The 9,292-nt window shown below is 51.2% G+C and overlaps 2 protein-coding genes across 2 annotated transcripts; both read left to right on the plus strand.

The window, feature by feature from the left end:
- On the plus strand, positions 1 to 1,749 carry HOXD13 (homeobox D13). Its single transcript, XM_038143297.1, has 2 exons — positions 1 to 703; positions 1,499 to 1,749. The coding sequence occupies exons 1-2, from the start codon at positions 1 to 3 to the stop codon at positions 1,747 to 1,749; spliced, it is 954 nt and encodes a 317-aa protein (XP_037999225.1).
- Positions 1,750 to 7,166: 5,417 nt separating this feature from the next.
- On the plus strand, positions 7,167 to 8,978 carry HOXD12 (homeobox D12). The gene is made up of 2 exons (XM_038142983.1): positions 7,167 to 7,803; positions 8,231 to 8,978. The coding sequence occupies exons 1-2, from the start codon at positions 7,242 to 7,244 to the stop codon at positions 8,467 to 8,469; spliced, it is 801 nt and encodes a 266-aa protein (XP_037998911.1). The 5' UTR covers positions 7,167 to 7,241; the 3' UTR covers positions 8,470 to 8,978.
- Positions 8,979 to 9,292: the final 314 nt, after the last annotated feature.

Raw genomic sequence — 9,292 nt, forward strand, 5'->3', positions numbered from 1 at the left:
ATGTGCAAGGCCATGAGCAAAGCAGCGAGCTGGGAGATGGACGGACTGCGCGGCGACAGCAGCGGCGGCGGCGGCGGCGGCAGCGGCGGAGCCCCCGGGCAGTGCCGTAATTTTCTCTCCTCGCCCGTTTTCGGGGCGGCGCACACGGGCCGAGCGGCCGCCGCCGCCGCTGCCGCCGCCGCCGCCTCGGGTTTTGCCTACGCCGGCGGAGGGGAGCGCTCGGGGGCGGCGGCGAGGCCCGACCCCCCGACCAAGGACTGCCCGGGCTCCACCACGCCGGCCGCCGCCCCCGCGCTGGGCTATGGGTATCACTTTGGCAATGGATACTATAGCTGCAGGATGTCCCACGGGGTTGGGATACAGCAAAACGCCCTGAAGTCTCCCCCCCACGCCTCCATTGGCGGCTTTCCCGTGGAAAAGTACATGGACGTCTCCAGCTTGACCAGCACGAGTGTCCCCGCCAATGAAGTCTCCTCAAGGGCGAAGGAAGTGTCCTTCTACCAGGGCTATACAACCCCCTACCAGCACGTTCCTGGGTACATAGACATGGTCTCAACGTTTGGCTCTGGGGAACCGAGACACGAAACATACATATCAATGGAGGGCTATCAGTCTTGGACTCTGGCTAATGGCTGGAATAGTCAGGTTTACTGTGCCAAAGATCAGACACAGAGCTCGCACTTCTGGAAATCGTCCTTTCCAGGTACGAGAGGGGGAGAAATGGTCTGAGCAGAACACCCCCGCGCCTCCTCCGCCTTCCCGTCCCCTCCCCCGCCCCCGGGCTGCAGGGGAGGCCTGCCGAGCCGGACACGCTGCACAGACACGCAGAGAGCAGGGTGGGGGCGGTGGATATTCTCTTTTTCTCATTCCCCCCTCGGCCGTCTACCCCCGACGAAACCCTCACCCTCTGCTTTCCACACCCGCGGGACTGACCCCGGAGCCTCCCCGCCGCCAGCGCCAGGGCACCCGGCCCCTGGGCCGCGAGCGCCGGGGCGGCCTCGGGCTCCTTCTCCCGCTGCTTCCCTCGGTGGCCGGGTTTATAGTCGCGTTTGAAGTTTGCAGAACGGTGTCTCGAAGTCTTGCTCTCCTCTGCCTCTCCGGCTGGCGACTGATCCGGCTGGCCCAGAGCACTTAAGAGACCGCGAGCAGTGAGGGCACAGAGGCACAAACCACATGCAAACAAACCCGGGAAACTCTCAGCAAAGCGATTTCTGTGTGCGCCCTGCCAGCACCGAGCCGCTCTCATCCCCCCCAGCCAATGCCCCCACCGCCCTGCATGCTCGGTTAGCGATGCATGCCTGAAAAGTGATGACAGTCCATCAAAGTTTTGGTGGTGCTTTACTAGAGTGCAAATAATGTGGCAGTGTAAATAATAATAAACTGTAAACAACCCGGCATTATTTATTTGCCCATGAAAACCAGTGCCCAACAAGTATCGGTTAAGCTTTAAAAGCGTGTAATAAAATTCTGATTTTTCACATAATGTCTTTTACAATAGGGGACGTTGCACTAAACCAGCCCGATATGTGCGTCTACCGGCGTGGGAGGAAGAAGCGAGTGCCGTACACAAAACTGCAGCTTAAAGAACTCGAGAATGAATATGCCATTAACAAGTTCATTAACAAGGACAAGAGGCGAAGGATATCCGCAGCCACAAACCTGTCTGAGAGACAAGTTACCATTTGGTTTCAGAACAGGAGGGTGAAGGATAAGAAAATTGTCTCCAAACTGAAAGACAACGTATCCTGATACATTAATTGCGGACAGTGTGAAAACATAAACTCAATTTACCACCAGCTAAAGACTTTTGAAAAGACTTGAAAATATATTTAATTTTTTTGTCCTTCCAGCTGTGGCGACATTTCGGGAATTGTTTTCCGTGAAAGTCAGCGTTTTTCTCTCGGCGTAAGGGAGTGTTGACAAGTCTTGAATTGAATTATAGTTTCTTCTTTTTGAAAATAATAATAATATTAATATTAATTATATTTTCTGTTCTTCCCTCTAGGCCAGTATAAACGAATTTAAACATGTTGAATGGTAAAAGTTATAATTTTTTTAAATGTTTAAGTCTTTGGGGGTTATTCTGTGATTTTTTTTTTCCCTCTGAGCAACAGCCAGTGCCAGAAAGTGTCAGTTTTGATTTGGTATCGTAAACTTCAAAACACGCCGAGTGAAAAAAAAAAAAAATCAATCGGAAATACAAGAAAGCCGGAATACAGACCCGTGGCAGCACCCGGCTTCTGCCAAACTTGCCTGGTCCACTGGGACCCGGAGAGAATTGAGTGGAGGGTTACTGGCTGCAGCAGAATTTTTAATTACTTTGTCGAGGAAGGGAGAACCTCTCCGAGCCGTTGCGGGGTGCAGAATCGCAAGCGCGTCCCACCGCGCTCCCCGCTTCTGCAGGTTTGGGGCTGAGCTTGGGTTTGTGGGTTTTGTCCGCAGCAGTTTCGTTTTTCAGTGCAAGGAGTCCGCGCTGCCCGGCTGGAAAAAGAGCCCCGGCTGGAAAAGGGAAGATCGTGCGTCCCGGGCGGGGCGGCGAGGCTGAGCGCTCCGCGGAGGCGCAGATCGCGGCGCCTCGGGGCCGCGCTTTGGGCAGGACGGATTGACCAGCTCGCCCTGCAGCCCGAGGAGAGGCTGCCCCCGCGGAGATGTGTATGGACCTGCACAGACCTGCCGGGGAATGCCCGCTCTGCCCTGTTTGTCTGGACCAGCCCAAGACTCCTCGACTTCCTCACGCCCAAAACCTCCTTGATGGACAAGCGAAGGTCACGGCTAGGTTTTAATTTACAAAACTAAACGGGTGTTTATGACAGAAGCAATAAATAAGGAAATTCAAAAGATGCCATAATTTATATGGGCCGAAAGGCTAAGATTTTGTCGATTTTTTTATTCTTTTAAACCTAGTGTGCATGTTATGATATACACAGGGTGATCAGACACGCTAATCAACAACTAGGAGAGAGACGCGGTATCCTCTCTGTTAATGTGCCTCAACTAATTATTAAAATGTGTTCCAAACTAGTATTATTTATTATAATATACTATTGCTCTAAACATTTTGATTATCCTTGTATGTGGTAAGACATACGATAAGCCTATTTCGCCATAAACGATTTTTTAAAAATTTGTCTTAAAGTCAGCTTTTACTTTGTGTTGGAAATGCAATCTGAACTTCCAAACTGTTAACGATGTTGCAAATCTTTTCTTGAACCATCTTTAATAAAACTTTTTTTTTTCGACTGTATATAAAAAGAGAGAAAGAAATTCGCCTTCTTTTGCCGCAGGGGGTTTCACGGGCTCCAGGTTTGCCTGGAATCCTCTCAGGGACACAGGACGCCGTTCCTGGCAAATGAGAGGTAGATAGACAGGCATTAAAGGATGAGGAAGAGCATCCCAGAGTGCCTTGTCGACAGGAAAGGGTTTTAGTGAGAAAGAAATGCTGCCGGCGAGAAATACAGGGCGTGGGAAGCAGGCGAAAGGCTGTGTCTCCCCTCTCCCTCCGAGCCCCGCTCCGCCTGCCCGGTGCCTGGCGGCCGAGGGCGGCCCGCCGCCCCTTTGTTCTCCCTTTCCAAAAGGTCCCGGCACTTGCCGCTTCCCCGGCGGCCGGCCCGGAGCGATGCCCCTCCGTTTTCTCCGCAGCCGCCCGGCTCCATCGGGGGGTTATCTTCCGCCTCCTCCGCCCTCTTCCTTCCCCTTTCTACTCCTCTCGCACGTTCATGGCGTTTGTTTTTCCTGAAAGGACGAGAAAAGTCCATTTCTGAGCAGTTCAGATTTTATCGCAAAGCACATCTTTGTTTCATTCTAGTACAAAAGGACACTTGTGCTGCTCCTCATTTACGTGCCTGGAACAGCCCGCTCTGCTGATGCAACCTTCTTTTCTCCGAATGTTTTAAATTCTTGTCTTCTCCCCTTGGCACCCCCACTCACCCACACGTACTACCATTAATTCTACAGAGGTTTTTCCTCCCACCGAGTCTCCCTGCAGACGGACGGCCGGGCACTGCCAGAGCTGTTTTGTTTCCCGGCCGCGGAGCAGTCGCGGGCTGCTCTCTTCCTCCTTCCACGCTTAACCTTTGGCTTTGCCGGGCTCCGTGCTTTCAGAAGGCGCAGTTTGCCGAGCCAAAGCCGCCTTCCTCGGGCAGAATGAAACCCGAACTGTCTGGCAAATCGGTACCAGATGGAGAGGAGTCGCCCTTTAGTTTCGTAAGAACGTGCGGAGTCATTAAGAAGCCAGCAGCTACAGGCAGGAGGAAGATGAGGCGCACATCTGCCTCCCTACCTACCGGCTGAAATTAAAAGGGTTTTTTCTAAGCCTGGAGCCGGGGCATTGGTGAGCCTTGTCCAAAACCTCCTCGGCCACAGCTTGGGCTCTTCAGGACATCGGCCGCACGTGGCCCCGGGGCCGGGCCGCAGCCGCGCAGCCCCGGCTGCCGGCGGCCACAGCCGCCCGTGTTTAGAGAAGAGGGAATGAAGGTTCGTCTGGAACGTAGCGCACGTTATTGCTGACAATTAACATGTACCTCGACAAACCGAATTGCAAATGCACAGCGGCGCAGCGACGCATTGCCCGGCTCCTGTCAGGCAGCGCTATTTCCCGGCCATGTCTGAGGCAATCCTGCCATCTCCTGGACAAGCCCTGGCATAGGCAGGGGAAGCCTTCTCCCCGCTTCGGGCGCCGCTTCCGAGTGATAAATGAGCGAGGGAGGCTGCTCGGTCACACGCAGAGCAGCCTTCGTCTGTGAACTGGAAGACGATGCCAGTGAAATTATCGCGTGTGGTCAGCTCTGATGCCCAGGCCTATCCGGACGCCTGCTTAAAAACCAGGGAGGAAAAAAAAATTAAAAAAAAAAAAAGGGCGGAAAAGAGGAAAGGAGCGTGTGAAAGCAGGCCTCCGGGTCGCCCTGTTCCTCAGTGGTGATATTTCCTGTACAGACACAGGCGGGGGGACACCCGAGGCATTAACACGCCGCCCCCAAACCAGCAGCCGGCTGTGGCTGGAAAAAGCAGCACAAGCCCGTACGAGGCTCTCCTTTCCCCTGCACTCCACCCCGCTCCCCGCGGCTCCGAGGCCAGCCGCCTCCGGAACATGATGTTTCTGTAAATGTTTTTCCGTGTAGATTTAAACATTTTCCGTAACTGTGAGTGTCTCCAGCTATTTCAGGGTTTTATTATGCTATCTTTTTTTCCTTTTCTTTAATTTTTTTTTGTATTAATTAGCAATTACAAATGAGTTGAATATCAACTGAAAGCTCTGTTTTCGCTAACCCCATAAAAGTCAGTTTGAAGTGTCACCTTTCTTTCCGGTAACTGGGAATTCACATCCATTCCTTGTGTTTATTGTGCACAAAAATATAGCCTTTGAACTGAATGTCCCTTTTCTCTTCCAAGAACTGAAAATCAGCTCCTTCGTAAAAGACGATTATGAAAAAAAAAAAAAATCCCATCTTCTTAGGGAACACAAAGTTAGAATACAAGTCAGCTAATAAGAGGGAGATGCAATTGGTAGACATAATTCAAACAATAAAAATTAAAGGCAGTGGTCAGCAATATCCTCCAGCGGTGCTTGTGTGGTCCTGTGTGGTCTAGGAAAGAGCAATCATTTAAGGATTTTTTTTCCAGGGCAATGAAATTACTGCAGAATTTCCCTCAATTTCCCATTAAACAGAAAGACGAATTTGATTAGGACAATGTCAAGAAGGGCAGCGTCTCTGATCTCGCCTTAGAAATAAAACCAAGATTAAAACTGTGATTAAGAGGATAATAACAGGGAAAATTAACCCTACATGCTAACGAGGTTCAAGTTTTTAACCGAGGTAATGAAAGTGGGAAAGCCCGGGTTTAGGCTCGCACACACCGGGGAGATCTTGGGAGAGAGGCCGAGGACAGAGACGCCCGGTCCGGGTGGCGGCTCGGCCTCCAGAGTGTCCCGCGGATTTGTGGCGTGGCGGGGCAGGGAGCGGCCGGGAGCGCGGAGCCCATGGGTGCTCCTCTGCTTCCCCAGCGTCCCAGCTCCCTGCCAGGGGCTTCGGGTGCAGCACACGGGGCCTTGCCTCCCCTCTGTCTCGCGAACCGCACGGTTTGGGAGAGGACACCAGCAATCTCCTGTGAGGATGCTCTCAGATATGATTTTAATAACTCTGGGTCTGTGGGGAAATGAGAGAGATAAAGGAATAAATGGGCTCTTGTTTGATCAATCAAAAATATAAAAATATGTGTAACTCTCCAAAATAACACAGTAATAAACCAGTGAGGGATGATTTTCTTCTCATGAGAGAAAAAAACTCCTCACACACAACCTGGGAGATGAGGTTGAGTCTCCCCTCCCTCTGCCCGCTGCTGCATTCATACCCTCTCTGCTGAAGAGCAGACCCTGGCATTTTCTTTCTTGAAGTCTTCCGATTTTATTTATTTGTTTGTTTATTTATTTATTTAATCTCAGAGGGCTGCCCAAGCAATTCCGTGTTGTTGCTGTTGTTATTCTCTGTTGGTTGATGTTGGTTTGATTGTATTTCAAAGACAAAACAGATCCCGAATTTTAGAAGCGTTGTTTGCCTGGAAGCGCTTCCAAGCGAGGATGAAAGGCAAAAAGGGTAAAAAGGGCAGACGTGCGGACCTAAGAGAATGCTGGTCGTTAGTGTGCCAGAGTGACGATCTCGGTCATATCCGATGGATTAAGACTTGATTTGCACGCATATGCAGAAACATATCTTGCAGTTAGGGGCAGAAGTACATACGTATGCCCTAAACACCCACATCTCATAGACATCACAAGTTATTGCCAGTCCTCGGTGCTCACTCTTACCGTGGGTATCGTTCTGGCCCGGAGGGTGCTGCCAGCCGGGGGACCCCGCCGGCACGGGGGCTGCACCCGGGGCTGCCCTGTCCTCTCGGCAAATGTTTGTTTTCCGCTCATCTCTCCGCTGGCGCCTCGGCTCTGCCAACCCACCCCGGCCACTTTTATAGAAGCAGAGACCGTGGTTTCCCCTCCCCCTTGCGAGCTCGATATTTTCATATTTCAAGTGTTATCATAAGACTTTTTAAAAGTGGGGGTGAAAAAAAAAAAAAAAAAAAAAAAGGGTGGGGAGGGGGGGACTCTGTGGCTCGGTCGCTGGAGGCGGTGCTGAAATTACCGGCTTTGAAGAACCTGTCTGCAAAGTTTCGTCCAATCGTTTCAGGCTTTCCGCTTATTCCCTGTTGTAACTAAATACCGCTGTAAGAACAGCTGAAGTCCTTTGTTGGAAATGTGTGATCGCAGTCTCTACAGATCTGGCTACGTTGGTTCTCTCTTGAATTTGCAATCGCCAGATTCCTTTTATTTTCCTAATTTGCGGGCTAATGGCAGTCAGTTGGCGGCTCTGCCCACCATTTCCTACCCCCGGAGCTCGATCCCCTGGACTTGCTCAAGTTCGTGCGCAGCCCAGCCGCAGAGCCACGCGTTCGGCGGCGCAGCGCAGCCTTACCTCCCCGGCTCCGTTCCAATCAACATCAGCTCCAACGGCAACAAGGAGTGCCTGGAAGACAACAATAAATATTACGCCCACGATACGAGCTCCAAACAAGAGGAGAGATGCAGGCAGAGGCAATCTTTTGCAAATGACCCAACTGTTACTCACACAGCCAACTTAAAACCCGTAAAGTATGACCACTCGAGCCTGCAGAGAAGTTTGCATGGCTCGACTACTCTTTTTGAAGTGAATTCCTGCAATTCAAGCTTAAAGGAGGACATCAAGAATCCCGTCAACTTGAACCTGACAGTTCAGCCCGCAGCAGTCCAGTCATGCCTCAGACCTTCAGTGCAGGATGGTATGCCTTAAATAACTCGCTTTAGCTAGAAGCGACCTAGTTATATGGTCTTTTTAAGAGATGCCTGTAATTACTTTGTAACCCTCTATGTATCTCGGAGCAAAAAATCGCTTAATCTGACTCGGAGGTTAGATAGAAGTTGTACTGTCAGATGTGCCTTGCCCAGTTTTCCGACCTAGTTTAGCTCTGATATCTTGCGGGTTTTGGTTTTTTGCTTTTTTGGGTTTGTTTTTGGTTTGGTTTGGGTGGGTTTTTTGGTGTTTTCTTTTTTGTTGTTGTTGTTGTTGTTTTGTTGGGTATGTTTTGTTTTCTTTTCTTTTTGTATTTTTTTTTTGTTTGGTTGGTTGGTTGGTTGGGGGTTTTTTGTGTATTCCTATATTTGCATACCCAGACTTGATCCACTAAATTATCAACGTGTTTGTTGTAGGTTTGCCTTGGTGCCCCACCCAGGGGAGATCAAGAAAGAAACGGAAACCATACACAAAACAACAAATTGCTGAATTGGAAAACGAGTTTCTCCTCAATGAGTTTATTAACCGACAGAAGAGGAAAGAACTATCAAACAGACTGAATTTAAGCGATCAGCAAGTTAAAATTTGGTTTCAGAACCGGAGGATGAAAAAGAAAAGAGTAGTTATGCGAGAGCAGGCTCTTTCTATGTACTAGAGCAGAGTCCACCCGTTCCTGCATGAACTTGTGCCCGGAGTGTTCACCCCTAGAGTAGAGTGTGCGCGCCAGTGAATCGCGGGGAGTGTGTCTTTTTACCATTTAAACCAAATTCTCGAAACGCGTAGGATCCCTGCGTAAGTAGGCAGCGCTGAATTCTTAGCCAAGATGAAGAAGACGAGCCGGACCAGCACGGAAACATGTATTATCAGCTTTTTACCTTTCTTTCTCCATTTATATAGATTTTTGTCCTGCATCCCACCCTCTCTTTCCCCGGAGAACAAGCGGTACTAAACTAAGACCGATTTCTTTTATCTGTATGTAAACACCATTTTCCAGCAAAATAAAGGAATAACGCCTAGTAAAGACGTCAGCTCTGTGAGTCCCGGCTGCTCCCTTCATCTGCTGCCCTGCACGCCAGGGCGAGCCTGCGGCGCCGGCTTGTTTTGTGGTTTAGAGTAACCTGCTCGAGCAGCGATGGGGAAAGTGGTTAGCAAATAAACCTTTTTCTTTAGCCTCCTTTTTTTTTTTCCCCCCCCTCTTTCCACCCTCCTCCCGCCAGCCCCCGGAGCCGCAGACCCGACCGCAGCCCGCGGAGAGCGCACGTGACAGCCGCGCAAGGCCGCGCGTAACCTGCGCGCCGGCTCTGCGGCCCCGCTCGGCCCCGCTCCGCTGCGGCGGCCCGCCCCGACGGCACCGCGCGGCCGGGAGGCCCCTGCGTGCCCGCCGCCCCGGCCGCGGGCAGGGCTGCTCCGCGGGCACGGCCGAGGGGCTCCCCTCCCGGGAAAAACGCCCCCGTCCCCCTCGCCGTGCGCCAGCCGCC

This window comes from Motacilla alba, chromosome 7 (genome assembly GCF_015832195.1).
Source record: "Motacilla alba alba isolate MOTALB_02 chromosome 7, Motacilla_alba_V1.0_pri, whole genome shotgun sequence".
In the NCBI taxonomy this organism is placed as follows: domain Eukaryota; kingdom Metazoa; phylum Chordata; class Aves; order Passeriformes; family Motacillidae; genus Motacilla; species Motacilla alba.

What these genes read in the sequence shown, in the direction of transcription:
- HOXD13 (XM_038143297.1), top strand. Translation starts at nt 1, where the DNA reads ATGTGCAAGGCCATGAGCAAAGCAGCGAGCTGGGAGATGGACGGACTG. An exon ending in CTGGAAATCGTCCTTTCCAG is followed by an intron (nt 704 to 1,498) that starts GTACGAGAGGGG and finishes CTTTTACAATAG; the next exon opens with GGGACGTTGCACTAAACCAG.
- HOXD12 (XM_038142983.1), top strand. Translation starts at nt 7,242, where the DNA reads ATGTGTGATCGCAGTCTCTACAGATCTGGCTACGTTGGTTCTCTCTTG. An exon ending in CAGACCTTCAGTGCAGGATG is followed by an intron (nt 7,804 to 8,230) that starts GTATGCCTTAAA and finishes TGTTTGTTGTAG; the next exon opens with GTTTGCCTTGGTGCCCCACC.